General features: G+C 45.6%; 1 protein-coding gene and 1 long non-coding RNA gene across 2 annotated transcripts in view; one reads left to right on the top strand and one right to left on the bottom strand.

Annotated features, from left to right (window-relative positions):
• Positions 1–15,948, top strand: part of LOC119860146 (regulator of G-protein signaling 5-like) — a 61,225-nt gene that overhangs the window by 41,047 nt on the left and 4,230 nt on the right. Inside the window, exons 3-4 of the mRNA XM_038413469.2 lie at positions 5,039–5,100; positions 10,156–10,322. Coding sequence (XP_038269397.1) covers positions 5,039–5,100; positions 10,156–10,322 — 229 coding nt within the window. The remainder of the gene's footprint in view (positions 1–5,038; positions 5,101–10,155; positions 10,323–15,948) is intronic.
• The window catches only part of LOC122455479, a 31,332-nt gene that overhangs the window by 13,572 nt on the left and 1,812 nt on the right, over positions 1–15,948 (bottom strand). The window lies entirely within an intron of this gene.

A 15,948-nucleotide genomic window follows, 5' to 3' on the forward strand; every position in this document is an offset into this window, starting at 1 on the left:
AGAGAATTGAGAATTGAAATGATTCGCCCCACCCCCCTACACACTCACCATTTCTGATTCAGAGGGGGGTTGAGGACACAGGATCCTCTGATAAATCAGATGAATGCATGAGGAACTGAGGAGGGGCCATCCCGTTGCTATCAGCCCCAGCTTCCGGTCACAGTGGAAACTTTAGGGAAACTTCATCTTTATTCCCAGATGAAAAGTATGTTAAATGGGAGCTCTGGGTGAAAGTGCACTTTTGTAATTCAGGGAAAACACATTCCAGCATTGTTGTGATTATCCCAAACCCAAACATTAGAAACCCAGGAAATTCAGACTTAAGGTTAAACATAAAAAATTAATAGATTCATAGATTCCATGGCCAGAAAGGACCATTGTGATAATCTAGTTTGATCTCCTGTATATCACAGACCAGAGAACTGCCCCAAATAATTCCTACATCAGATCTGTTAGGAAAACGTCCAGTCTTGATTTAAAAAATGTCAGTGATAGAGAATCCCCTACAACCCTTAGTAAATTGTTCCAGTGGTTAATTACCCTCACTGTTAAAAATATATGCTTTATATCCAGTCTGAATTTTTCTACATTCAACTTCCAGCCATTGGATCGTGTTAGACCTTTCTCTGCTAGATTGAAGAACCAATTATTAAATATTTGTCTCCCAAGCAGGTACTTACAGACTGTGATCAAGTTACCTCTTAGCATTGTCTCTGTTAAGTTAAATTGAGCTCCTTGAATCTATCACTGTAATACAGGTTTTCTAATCCTTTAGACATTCTCCTAGCTCTTTTTTGAACCCTCTCTAATTTATCAACATCCTTCTTGAATTGTGGATACCAGACATGACACAACATTCCAGCAGCATCTGCACCAGTGCCAAATACAGAGGTAAAATAACTTCTCTGCTCCTAGTCTAGATTTCCCTGTTTATGCATCCAAAGATTGCATTAGCTCTTTTGGCCATAGCATGCACTGGGCATTCATGTGCAGCTGATTATCAACCACACCTCCCAAATCTATGTAAGAGTCACTGCTTCACAGGATAGAGACCCCCGCTCTGTAAGTGTGGCCAACATTCTTTGTTCTTAGATGTACACATTTACATTTAGTCATGTTAAAACACATATTTGCTTTTGCTCAGCTTACCAATTGATCCAGATCGCTCTGTATCAGTGACCTGTCCTCTTCATTATTTACTACTCCCACAATTTGTGTGTCATCTGCAAACTTTATCAGTAAGGATTTTATGTTTTCTTCCAGTTCTTTAATATAAATGTTAAACAGTGTAGGGCAGTGGTCCCCAAACTTTTTCAATAGTGCTCCTCCTTTACCTGGTACCCGCCAGGGAGCCGGGGAAAGGGGTGTAGGGCATGAGTGGAGCAGGATGAGGGAGGGAGAGCTGCATTCAGGAGGTGGAGGGGTGAGTGGGGCACAGGAATGGAGGGGGAGCCGTGCTTAGGGATTGAGGGGGGTGAGTGGGACAGGGCAAGGGAGGGGGAGCTGTGCTCAGGGCAGGACAGGGGAGCTGTCCCTGAGTGCTCCTCCAGGCTCCAGCAGCAGCTGCTCTTCCCACCTGCTAGTAGCAGAGGCCAGTTACTATGGATAACTGGACTTTTAGTGTCCGGGTGGCAGGGACTGGGGCCAGGGCCAGAGTGAAATTTGGGGCAGAACAGGGCTGGGTAGTGCTCCCTCCCTGACCCCCAGGAGGCTGTCCTGGGCCTGCCATGCTCCCCCAGACATTCCTTTGTGCTTCCCTAGGGAGGCGCACCTCACATTTTAAGGACCGCTGGCAAAACCAATCCCTGCAGGACCCCACTAGAAACACACCCATTTGACGATGATTCCCCATTTACCATTATATTTTGAGCCATTTATCAGTTAGCCAACTTTGTATCCATTTATGTGGGCCAGGTTAATTTTATATCATTCTAATTTTTTAATCAAAATAGCATGCAATACCAAGTCAAATACTTTATAGAAATCTAAGTATATTACATCAACACTATTACCTTTATCAATGTTAAACAAATGTTAAAGTCTGCAAATCTTGAATTAATGCACTCATAAAGCTTAACTCTTCCTTTTTGTGATACCATTTGATAACCAAGTTGTTATAGATTCATACATTTTAAGGCAGAAGAGACTTCAAAACCATTTATTTGGACCTCCTGTATAGCACAGGCCAGAGAATTTCACCCAGTTACCCTTGTGTTGAGCCCAGATTAAAGCCTCTTCCAGAGAGGAATCCAGTCTGGATTTGAAGCCATCAAGAGATGGAGAATCCACCACCTCCCTTGATAGTTTGTTCCAATGGTTAATCACCCTCACTATTAAAAATGTGTTCCTTATTTCTCATTTGAATTTGTCTGGCTTTAACTTCCAGCCATTGGTTCTTGTTCTGCCTTTCTCCACTTGATTATAGAGTCCATTAGCACCTGGTATTTTCTCCACATTATAATACATATACACTGTAATAAAGTAACCTTGACATCTTCTTTTCGATAAGCTAAACAGATTGCATGTCTCACAGTCTGGCATTTTCTGTAGCCAGTGAATCATTTTTGTGTCTCTTTTCTGCACTCACTCCAATTCTTCATCATCCTTTTTAAAATGTGGACGCCAGAACTGGATGCAGTATTCCAGTACCACTCATAAATGCCGCATACAATGAGAAAATCATCATCCTACTCCTGCTCACTACTCTCCTGTTTATACATCCAAGGATCACATTTGCCTTTTTTGTCACAGCATTGCTCTGGGAACTCATGTTGAGTTACTTGTCTACTATGAACCCTAAATCCTTTTCAGAGTCACTGCTTTCCCAGACACAATCCCCCATTCTGTAGGTATGGCCTACAGTCCTTATTCCTAGATGTATGACCTTACATTTTGCTGTGTTACAACACATATTAATACATTTGGAGGGGCCCAGCTTACCAAGAGATTCTGTACGGTTGCCCTATCTCATCATTATTTTATCATTCCTCTAATCCTTGTGTCATCTGCAAACATCAGTAGTGATTTTACATCTACTTCCAGATCACTGACAAAAATGTTTAATAGTGCCATGCCTAGAATTGATCCATGAGGAAACCCACTAGAAACTCCCCCACACAATGATGATCCCCTATAGAATCATAGAAATGTAGAGCTGGAAGAGACCTCGAGAGGTCATCAAGTCCAGTCCCCTGCACTGAAGTAAACCTCGACCACCCTTGACAGGTGTTTGTTCATTCTGTTCATAAAAACTTCCAATGACGGAAATTCCACAATCTCCCTTGGAGCCTATTCCAGAGCTTAACTACCCTTATAGTTAGAAAGATTTTTCTAATAGCTAATGTAAATCTGGCTGCAGATACAACCCATTACTTCTTGCCCTACTTTCAGTGGACATGGGGAATAATTGATCACAACCCTCTTTAGAATAGCCCTTAACATATTGGAAGACTGTTATCAAGTTCCCCCTCAGTCTTTTTTTCTCACAACTGAACATGCCCAGGTTTTCTAACCTTTCCTCATAGGCCAGGTTTTCTAAACATTTTATCATCTTTGTTGCTGTCCTCTGGACTGTCTCCAATTTGTCTCCATTTTTTCCTGAAATGTGGTGCCCAGAACTACACACAGTAGTCCAGCCGAGTCCTCACCAGTGCCAAGTAGAGCAGGACAATTACCATAGGCCAGTAACGCTGCCCCATCCTACCCACTCCTCACCTCTCTACAGCCCTGTCAGACAGCATACCCCTTTTCCTCCTAACTGCCTGGGTGCCATTGAGGGAGGGCATTGAGGGCACAGGCAAGATAGTGCCCAGCACCACACTGCACTCCAGCAACTGGGAGTAGCAACTGCCAAGATAAGTCTTTGGAGGATGGTGCTTGTCTATTTCCGTCCCTACTCAGGTGGAGTCCAGCCCATGAGAAAAGTCCTGTCCATGAATGATTCCCCGTGGTCGAACATTCCAAAGCCCTCCTTATAGACCCACTGCCTGAGCCATCTGTTGATCATCATAATCTTGTCTTGCCTTTGTTCTCCTCCTCTAGAGACATGTAGAATCCCACTGAAGATCACCTGAGCTTCCATTTCTTTATGCGTCTTCCCCAGCCTCCCTTGTTGCACACTGCCAGTTACCAGCCTCTGCAAACTGAAGGGGAAAACCCCCACAATACACAGAACCCCTGTGAAAGGTCAGGAGTAGAAGGGGGCATAAAAGGGCTAGGCTCTGCCCCAACTATTCTGTGGCACTGCTACAGACCATATAGGTCATTGCAATTAGTCAGCGCGGCCCTCAGGGTGGCTGCACCATGGGTTTTGAAGCCCCAGGATGTGGGGGGAGCACAAGCCTCCATCTCAGTCCTTGCACTGGGCTCTGCCATGTCAGGGATGACTGACCCTCAGTATCTTCAAGACTCACTCCACCAATTTAATGCTGATAAACAGATTGAGGTTGTTGCTGCTGTTTATATCTGAGGAACAGCTCTCCTTGGAGCATCTCCTATGCTCCAAGGAGCATCCAGCTATTCCCTGCACCCTCACAACACCCTGATTCCCAGCAGCAACCAGTCCCAGGGCCAGGCACAGTCCCAGACTGCAGCGGGGCAGATGAGCAGGGGGAGAGGGCAATGGATGCTCCCTGTTTCTGCAGGCAATTTTCTGCTCTGTGCCATGTATTTCCTGCACAGATTTACCTCACACCTGCTGGTTTGGATTTTCCTTTTTGTCAGTGTGTGGGGAAAAGACACCTCTATTTCCCAATACAAACTCCAGCTGGCTCTCAAGGAGACTGGTTATATTTGTATGCATCTCCAGGAGGAGAGTCATATGCTTAGTGGTTAATGCCTTGTCAAAACTTCTAGGTTCTGTTCCTGTCTCTGCCACTGACTTGCAGTGTGCCCTTGGACTGGTCACTTCATTGTTCTGTGCCTCTGTTTCCCCTCTGTAAAAGGGGGTGATAAGGCTTGTGAAGTGTTCTCAGTGCTACTATGTTTTCATTGATGATGTGCTGTCACAATTTCAGTCTATGGTTTTCTTTCCCTCTAGGACCTCACCAGATGAGGCTTTGCAGTGGCGTGAGTCCCTGGAGAAGCTCCTGCAAAATGCTTGTAAGTTCCCTGTGCCCCTGCAGTGAGAACAGAGATGCCCAGAGTGTGAAATGTTCCCACTGGCATAAAGCAGTGACCCGTCCCTTGTGATTCCCTTTAACACCAGCCTGCTGGGGGCTTGATAGGTCTGGGGTATGGTACAGGAGAGGGCCCTGCCACTGCTTAGGGCTAGCATTTCTGCTGGTCCCAAAAGGGAGCAGGACTGTCAACAAGCTGGGGAAGGTCCCCATTCCCTCCTGCATGCCCTGCTCTCAGTCTTGCATGAGCTTTCAGCCAGGGAATAGAGACAACTTGTGCTGTGTGTGTGATGGGTGTGAGAGCGGGTGTTCTGTTGCCAGAGAAGTGTGCTGTGGCACTGCAGAGCTGGGGCTAATGGGTGGAGAAGCAAATGGCCTTTCAATGAACATTTAATTACAGGTGGCTATTCATGCAGTGATGTCAGTATATTCAGTACTCCATGCAGTTCTGGTGGGTCTCACTGAACCCCACTGCAGTGATGTAAGTGGTAAGGGATCTGGGGATACAAACAGGGTCTGATGGCTCTTATGACATGCTCCCAGAGCAGCAGCAGCAGTGGGGATGGGGAACCTTAGATTTCCCTTTCCCAGTCTCCAGGCTCATCCACACGGGGTTTCATAGTTCAGAGTCTCAGAGAGTTCTCTTGCCCTGAAGTTGTGCTGGGTTGTCCATGGACATCTCTCCCCATGCCCAGACAGCTTGTCCCCAGCAGGCCTCCTTGCCCAGGTTTGGCAATTCTTTCCTTGCCCTTTTCTTTGCTGAACGTTTCCCTCCCACTCCTCAGTGTCAGATGCAGCTCCAATACCCCCCAGCTCCCTGCCCAAAAAGGTAACATCACTGGCCCCTTCCCACAGATCCTATCACCCTAGGTAGCCTGCATCCTCTGCCTCTGGGGCAGCAGCTCCTTGTTCTTGTTTGAGCCAATCCCCTTCCCCTCCTGCCTCCCATCACCTTCTACTCCCAGGTACAGCTAAGACTAGGGAGCAGAGGCCTCTGTCACGCCCCTCTGCTGAGTGAAAGGGTCACTGTGGCTGTCTCTCACATCTCCCCTCCAGTGATGCGTCCTGTGCTCTGCAATCCCATCTCACCTCCGCTGGGCACAGGTGAGTTAGTGATTGGATGAGGTAGGTGCATTCTCTCTGATGGTTACTGAGTCAAAGATTCATGGATTCCACAGCCAGAAAGGATCACAGTGGTCACTGCCTCAGAACCCCTGGAAACAGCAAGTTACGGCATTGTTTGGACAGGATAACATTATTTTCATGAACAGTTTCTGCAGGAAAATTTAACTTTTTGTCAAAAAAAGAAAATGTAGAGATTTGGGCCAAAATATTTCAGTGAAAATGTGTGTGTGTGTGTGTGTATGGGGGGGAATTTCAGCAATTTTTGTCAACATTTTCCTTTGGGAAGATGGAATTCCAATCATCTGTAAATGACAGCTGAATAGCTGCTCTTTAGAAAAATAGCCTTCCTTAGTAATAGATGGAATGCATTTCTAGAAGCTCCTAAATTCTGAGCCCTCTTGGCTATGCACCATGCAGTTCTGTTCTTTCCTGTGTCCATTTGTTCCAGCACCCCCATTCTGTCGGTGCATTCTCTATCTTTGTTACCTGGGGAGAGCAAGTCCGGGACTGGTCACCTATCAGCTTCTGTGGTAAAGTCTGATGCCCAGAATTAGCGCAAAATTATTAGACACATAGATGAATATAATTTGTTGGAAAAAAGTTACATGGTTTTTGTAAAGGGAAATCATGCTGCACCAATCTACTAGATTTACTAATACTTCTTTACTGGGGGTCAACAAGCATGTGGACGAGGGTGATCCAGTGGATATAGTGTACTTAGATTTTCAGAAAGCCTTTGACATGGTCCCTCACCAAAGGCTCTTAAGCAAAGTAAGTTGTCATGGGAGAAGAGGGAAGGTCCTCTCATGGATCAGTAACTGGTTAAAAGACAGGAAACAAAAGGTAGGAATAAATGGTCGGTTTTCAGAATGAAGAGAGGTAAATAGTGGTGTCCTCTAGGGATCTGTACTGGGACCAGTACTGTTCAACATATTCATATATGATCTGGAAAGAGGTTTAAACAGTGAGGTGGTAAAAATTTTAGATGATACAAAATTACTCAAGATAGTTAAGTCCAAAGCAGACTGCAAAGAATTGCAAAGGAATCTCACAAAACTGGGTGACTGGGCAACAAAATGGTAGATGAAATTCAATGTTGATAAATGCAAAGTAATGCACAATGGAAAACATAATTATAACTGTACATATAAAATGATGGGATCTAAATTAGTTGTTACCACTCAAGAAATAGATCTTGAAATCATCATAAATAGTTCTCTGAAAATATCTGCTCAATGTGCAATGGCAGTCAAAAAAGCTAACAGAATGTTGGGAATCATTAGGAAGGGGATACATAATAAGTCAGAAAATATCATATTGCCTCCATATAAACCATGGTACACCCACCTCTTGAATACTGTGTGCAGATAGGGTCGCCCCATCTCAAAAAAAGATATATTGGAATTGGAAAAGGTAACAAAAATGTTCAGCTTCCGTATGAGGAGAGATTAATATGACTGGGACTTTTCAGCCTGGAAAAAAGATGATTAAGGGAGGATATAATAGAGGTCTATAAAATCATGACTGGTGTTGAGAAAGTAAATAAGGAAGTGTTATTTACTCCTCCTTCTCATAACACAAAAACCCAGTGAAATTAAAAGGCAGCAGGTTTAAAACAAACAAAAGGAAGTATTTCTTCACACAATGCAGTTAACCTGGGGAACTCTTTGCCAGAGGATGTTGTGAAGGCCAAGACTATAATAGGGTTCAAAAGAGAACTAGATAAGTTCCTGGAGGATAGGTCCATCAATGGCTATTAGCCAGGATGGGCAGGGATGGTGTCCCTAGCCTCTGTTTGCCAGAAGCTGGGAATCATCACTTGATGATACCTGTTCTGTTCATTCCCTCTGAAGCATCTGGCACTGGTCACTGTTAGAAGACAAGATATTGAGCTAGATAGACCATTAGTCTGACTCAGTTGGCCATTCTTATGTACTGGTTCCTTACTCTTCCATCCTCCCAGTGCCCTGGTCAGTGATGCTGGTTTAGATGATGGGCTTTCTATACAAGTTTGTGGAATGCAACAGAAATGCATTAGTGGGTAAGCTTCATGGCCCTCTTTACAGATCCAGAGAAAATGATCCACGCTGTGTGGATCCATTGAAGTCAGTGACAAAGTTCTCTTGGACTGTCATGGGGCCAGTTCAGCCCAGATATTCCCTTATGCTATTTGTAATAGTTTGTCTACACTTGAAACGCTACAGTGGCACACTATATCACTTTGAGTGTAGATACTACCTACGCCAAGGGCATGAGAGGAAACCCCCCCACCCCACAGCACTGCCAGCTAGGCACATGAGGGGAACTCCACCCCACAGAGTTGCTAGCCAGGCACACGAGGAGAATCCCATCCTACAGCACTGCCAGCCAGGGGCACGAGGGGAATGCCCAACCCCACCCTACAGCACTGTCAGCCAGGGGCAAGAGGGGAATGCCCAACCACACCCCACAGCACTGCCAGCCCGGGGCACAAAGGGAACCTTCTGACCCCTCCCCATATATACTTATGTTCTTTCCACTCTTGTACCATCTCTCTTCCTCTCTTTCCCTGTGAATCAAGCACAGACTTGCACAAGCAGGCTCCTTCCCCCCAAATGCATTATGGTACATCCATGCTGCTCCCTGCAGCTCCTCCACACCCCCGGACATGGGACATGCAGGAGGGAACTCCACTAACCGCTGCTCCTGGAAGCAGATAAGCACTGTCCCGTTAGCATGACTGCAGGATGGCTGCCTGCTGACTGTACATAGCACAATGTTTGTTTGAGCTTGACTTCAAGTAAGGATTTTAGGTTATGTATATAAGGGTAACAGGGATACCAAACAATACTGGAATTCTCAGGACATATTATTTTAGATCCTGAGTCCCAACCACTAGGACACATTGTCAGCATTTCCCCTCCACACTCCCTTTCCCTCCTGTAATGATGAGTCCTGGTACACCACCACTGCCTGTTTTTCATTCAGCTATGTAATAAGGTTGTGCTGATCTAAACACCAATCACAATCACAAGGCTGGTTCTGGAGCAACCCAGAGCATGTACAATGGAATGGAAGGCTGTGAGTACTGGCAGGTTCAGCCAGTGTCTTCACCTTCTAACTGATACAGTTAGCTGTGAAAGCTGGGATGGAATCATTGGAGTCTGGAATACATTCCAGAGACTTTCCATATGATTTCCATGTAGATTTGGAAGCCTGAGCCAAACTACTGACAACCCAGAGAACAGTGAGGATATCAGTAACTCAGCCAGAGGTTAGGAGTGGGTGAGGTTCTGTGGCCTGCAATGTGCAGGAAGTCAGACTAGATGATCATGATGGTCCCTTCTGACCTTAAAGTCTATGAGTTTGGTTGTTGATTTGGGCCCTTGCAGAGACAAGAGGCAGATAGGAAATTCAGATCTGGGTCTGGGTTCAGATGTGCCATTTCCCCAGGGCTCAGGGTGTCCCAGAACAGGATTGCCAAAGTCAAGCACCTGAACAATGCTGGGCTTGTTTGCTGAGGACCTAAACATGTCTGTAACTGAAAAGAGCTTATTAGTGAGGTGAGAGAAGATTGGGTTTGGATTTTGGAATTGCACACAATGTACAGAGAACTTGAAATTGAACACCTGATGGGTTCTGCAGTGCTAATTGCATGAAGGGATCACTGCGATCAGACACAGCCTCACAGGTCAGCACGGCATGGTCTTTGCTCTGTGCCGTGTCATAACATGGTGATATGATCTCACATTGTCAATGCAAACACCTTGAACAAAGGTTGGGTCTGGCAGAGCTGGATGTGCATGGTCTGGGATGGCTCCATTTCCCCTCCACTCCCAAACTGCCCCAGCCATGTCAAATTCATTTCTTCCAGCTGATTGTACTGGAAAGTGTGATGTTGAGAGGAGCCTTTCCCAATTTTCTCTCTGAGCAGATGGGCTTGCCAGATTCAGGAGCTTCCTTAGATCTGAGTTCAGTGAGGAAAACATTGAGTTCTGGATAGCCTGTGAAGAATACAAGAAAATCAAGTCCCCCACCAAGATGGCTGAGAAGGCCAAGAAAATTTATGAGGAGTTCATCCAGATGGAGGCACCTAAAGAGGTCAGTCCAGTCAGAGGGTGGCTGATGTGGAGAGGGATGGATACATGACAAGTACTGATAGCACCAAAGCAGGTTGCTCACATTGTGCTCATTTGAAAGCCACACTGGCATCTTGTCTAGACCTGAAGAGCCATAGAAAATGTGCAAAAATTGGAGCAGTTTCCAACCACCTGGTCTACAATCCAGAGGCACAGCCAAGGAGCCTGCAGTTCCCCACATGCAATTCTGAATTGCTGCAGAGAGAAGGGTCACTGAGCCCCATGCCTGGTGGCTGCACTTCAGTCACACCAGCTTCCATTCCTCCCTAGAGCTAGTGAACTGGCTTACACTGGTAAGGAACACTTGAGAAATGTGCATGTATCTAGTTATGTTGTGACGCCAGCAACAGCTTTATCTTTATGGTGATGACTCATTAGTTTACCTGTCTCCTGCAGGTCTGTCTTTCTCCATCCACACTGACATCTCACCTGTGTCTCTGACTTTTCTCAGGGACATCTAACACAGCCTAAATGGAGCTCTTCATCTTCCCCCAAACCCTTCCTTCTCCCCACTGTCACCCCAGACTACATTCCTAGCTTCCCTGTCACTCACACTGGTAACCAACATGCCACTATGACCTGGCCCTCACCCAGATCTACACATCCAAGCTGTATCTAAAATTCACTGCTGTGGCCCCTAGGACACTGGGAATACCCAGCCTTACCTGTCTATAAAGCGGATCAAATCTCTTGTCCAAGCCCCTTGCATCTCCTGCCTTGATTATTATGATTTCTTCCTCTTGGACCTCAGGCCTCCAAACTAACACTCACAGCTATTCAAAATGCTGCTGCAGGCCCATCTCCTAACCACCTGCTCCTTCTTTGCATCCCTTTCTTTGTCCTTTCTCCAAGCACAAGACTTGAGTTGTCTCCACCATTCCCCTCCATCTCTTAGCTCCATCCGGGGGATCTCATCACTTCCAGCAGTGCTGGGACAGGTGCAGGAAATCCACTATCTCCTTCTTGTGGAGAAAGCCTATGGCCCAAAGAAACAAAGAGTGAGAAAAGGCAGGAAAGACAGCCTGGGAAGCTGCAGAGGAGAAGTCACAGTTGCCCCTCTGATGTCTTGTCTCTGTGTATATTCCCACACACAAATTATGATAAAATGATGTTAAAGTTGAGAATTTGTATTGATAATTTAAGGGAAACAACATTACAGCAATGTCACAATTATCCCCAAACTAATTATTAATCCATGGCAAAAAGCTATAGTAATGCATAGTTATGGTTGCTTGGTGATATGTTGTCCCATGGCAGAAAGCTCAGTTGCACAAAACTCAAATTTCTGAAAACCAGGAAAAGAACAGTTAAGGTTTCCCATGCAACTTTACATCTGCCCTCTCTCAGCAATATCCGAATATGACCCATTGACACACATACCTTTCCTCTGCCAATCCCACAGTTGATTAAATGTAAGAGTGCTTCATCTCCATTTACAACCCACAGGATTGGGTTAGGGATAGGTTTAGAGACTCTCACCTACAGGATACCAGATGACACTCTCGACATACCACCAGGCAACCTTAACCCTTCATCAATGTAGGTTTTTTCCCATTGAATTTCCTTTTTTTTTAACAAGAAAAGATATGTGGCTGGTAGGAGTTAGTAGTTATTTAGGCAGTTGTTCATATCATGTCCCACAGTTAACATACTAAACCAGCCATCCCCCAACACACGTGTGTGCACAGACACACACACACACACACACATCGGCAGGGTCCCACCAGACCTGCTTTGGCACACTTCCCCAGCCATGTCTCTGTACCCAGCCCTCCACACCACAGGGATGGAATGCATCTCCTTGAAGTCCTCACTCCCTGGTATGCAAACATCTCTATTGCCATTACCACCACTACCCCATAACCCAACCCACATGGAGTGCCTGGAGCAAGGGACAGCTATGGTACAGAGCAATGGTATTGGGATGCAAGATCATTAGGATGCACTTGCAGAGCTGGGGATGCAGGAGGTTAGGGTGCGGGGGGGTTAGGATGCATTGGCAGAGCTGTGGAGTGAAGGCAGATTGTGGGGCAGTGGGATTGGGGTGTAGAAGGCAGAAGGGTGGATGGGCTGCAGAAGGTTATGATGCACTGGAAAAGTTGGGGATGCAGAGGTTTTGAGGTGCATTGGAAGAGCCAGGGGCACATGGGACTTGGGGTGCACTGGCAGAGCTGCAGAGTTGGAATCTATGGGATTTGGGGTGCACCAGCACAGTGGGGAGGTGCAGATGTAGTGGAGTGCACTGACAGAGCTTGGAGTGCAGGGAGTTGGGATGTACTGACAGAGCTTGGAGGGGTTGGAGTGTGCTGACACAGCTGGGGGTGCCAGGCCCCCCTCATCTGAGCCCCCAAGCTCTCTCCCCAATCCTACCCTACCATCTATCCCCATTTATTCCACTCCCTATAGCCCGACTCTCCTCGCTGCAGCCCCAAATCCTTTCCCTACTATTTCCCCCACTCCTCCAACCCCCAATAGCCCTCCCCTCCCAGGAAGCAGTCAAATGTCTATTCCCCCCACAATAAAACTGCCACCCATGACTCACAAATTGTAGCAACCACCAGCCATTTAGTCCAAAACTCCTTTTGTCATAGATGGAGGTTGTGATTCACTCAGCCTTAGTTATGTTAATGGGAGGGGGAGTTCACAGCCATCAATAACAATGAGGCTTGTGATTCATCCAGTCATTAGTACCTCACAGCTTATTAATACAAGGCTGTAGAAGAAACTCATAGACTCATAGATATTAAGGTCAGAAGGGACCATTATGATCATCTAGTCTGACCTCCTGCACAATGCAGGCACATACCCACTCCTGCAATAAACCTCTCATCTATGTCTGAGCTATTGAAGTCCTCAAATCATTGTTTAAAGACTTCAAGGTGCAGAGAATCCTCCAGCAAGTGACCCGTGCCCCATGCTGCAGAGAAAGGCAAAAAAACCCCAGGGCCTCTTCCAATCTGCTCTGGAGGAAAATTCCTTCCTGACCCCAAATATGGCGATCAGCTGAACTCTGAGCATGTGGGCAAGATTCAGCCAGATACCCAGGAAAGAATTATCTGTAGTAACTCAGATCCCACCCCATCTAGCATCCCATCACAGGCCACTGGGCCTATTTACATTGAATAGTTAAAAGATCTGTTTTGGGGTCGCCTGTAATGGGGGAACCACTAATTCAAATGACCCCAACTTTGGGGCACTAATGCTCTCCTGCACCTTGGTATTGTCGCATGTGCCATGTAAAAATGTGTTCTCAGTTTGGGTCCCCCGAGGTTTACCGGGCACCAAGCACTACCTTTGGTAAAACTCAAGAGATTGAGATCATGTTGACCCACCTCACATCAATAATTGGCTCTCTAGCTCTCAGCAAAACCAAAACCCACCTAGAAACTCTTTTTAAAATTGTTTTTCTAGGGCTTATATCTCCAGATCTCCAGCTGCAATGGCTCCAAATCTGGGTCATTAACCCTCCCCCACAGCCCCCAAAGGCACACCAAATTGCAAAGGAATCCAACTATAGCAAAGCATGTAGATTTTAGAGCAGTCAGACTTTAAACAGATGTCATGATGGGACCTTAACTATAGTGGCCTCCCCATGCCACTATAATAAAACCAGGATAATCAGAGTTAAGGGAAATCTAAACACATTAAGGGAAGAATTACATAGCTCTTACCTAGCATGCTCTGTTAGAGGTCTTTCCCTTCTCCCTCCCACTTCCCTGGTTCTTGTCATGCAGCCAGCAAGCAGCAAAAACCAGAAGTCCGAAGTGCAGACAATGTGATGTTTATTGGGGTTAGTTTCCAAGCAAGCATAGTCCAAAGCCTTTCATACCAGTTAGGCTTATCTCTGAGAGAGTCTGTTCCCCAGTGTTCTGTTTCCAGCTCTGATGCCAGAGCATTTACCCCGTGTCCCCCTTCCCAGCTCTGACACGGCAGAGCATTTACTCTGTGTCCCCCTTCCCAGCTCTGAAGCCACAGAGCCTTGCCCATGTCCCTGTTCCCTATTCCGGACCCCAGCAAGCATGATTCCAATTTCCCTTCCACTTCCTGTTTGACCCAAGTTTATATAGTAATATTCTCAGCTATACCTTAACCAATCATTTTACTGAAATTTAACTAACCAATCCTAACATATTGTAACATAATTCTCTAGCCAATTATATCCCACTACCCTAATTATCTTACACCTATCAAAATTAATTATACAGCAGACCGAAACAATTAGAGAACCAGACAGATTAACAATAGAAAAGTGGGGGCCACAAAGATAAAACAATACAGAAATGAGAGTTTCACAACCACAATCATTGATAAGTGATTTCTTGCCAGATAGAATGCTATCAAACTAAATTTTCTTTAACCATCTTAAGATCTGTTTCTTTGTCTGGTGGTGATGGGCACTATGAGGACAGGATTGTCTTCCTAACAGCCTAATATCACCTTATTTCAATGTGACTGGTTTGGGATGTGATTATATGACTGTATGCTTCCCAGTTTATGGCTGCCCCTGCTGCTTAGCCAAAGGCCTTAGCCTAAGAACAAGGCCTCAGACTATCCTAGTGAGAGAAGGCCCATACATAGGCAGACTGTGATTTTGATTCTTTGTTTTTATACCCCTGTAACTAGCTAAGTGATAAAAATACACCTGAGTTCTTAAAGTATAGGCCTTTACAGGCAGGCCTGAATATCTATATTCTAACACTCTCCATCCCATAGTGCTTTACAAAGCAGGTCAGTAACATTAATCCCATTTTACAGATAGGAAAATGGAGACACAGAGAGGGGCAGTAACTTGCCTAAAATCAGCAGGTCTAGAACTAGAACCAAAGTATCCTGAGTCATAGGCCAGTGCACTATCAACCCAGCCACACTCTCAGCCTCTACGCAGTTTACCAGCTTTAACTCTGCCTGCAGCAACTCCATACAATGATGGTAGAACTGAGCTGAAGGCATTTTAGTGTCTGAGCTCCCATATTAGATAATGATTTTTAATGTAGGTTTTGTCTGGGAATTTCCTTAGCTTTGAAAATTTATTTACAATTGCATACACAGACTTTAAAAGGGAACCCCAAATGAGAATGCTGGAACAATGCAGCATTGGCAAGGAGATGATAATATTCAGCATTGACATTAAACAATTTTTCTGTAGTTGAACTTCTAAGGGCAGATTCCCCAGAGCTCCAAACCAACACAGAGAAGTCAGAGCACACTAGCCAGTTACACAGGGAGTACTGCTGCTTTGTATCACCAGAGTAGGGCAAAGCAGCTGAAGTGCACTGCTGAATGTGCCCCCTAACTTGCAGGTTTAGAGAGATGTGTCAGTGTGATGGTGTTCTGTGCAGGGGGAGATGGGGAGAGCCCTGCCCTAGTGTTTCTGTGCTGTAGGGCTCCCCTGTACTCTTGCCTTTCCAGCATGGGTGTCCAAGCTAGCATTCTTGGAACATTTGAAGAGCATGGGTCCAGTTTCCCTCAGATCACTGGGTCATTGCAGAGAATAGGAGTGTTACATGCAAATTAGCTATAGAGGCAGAGTGGTGACTGATAAAGTTACCTCTAATAGCATAATAGCTCCACTTGAAAGAGTTGCCTTT

Source organism: Dermochelys coriacea, chromosome 8 (genome assembly GCF_009764565.3).
Source record: "Dermochelys coriacea isolate rDerCor1 chromosome 8, rDerCor1.pri.v4, whole genome shotgun sequence".
NCBI lineage: Eukaryota > Metazoa > Chordata > Testudines > Dermochelyidae > Dermochelys > Dermochelys coriacea.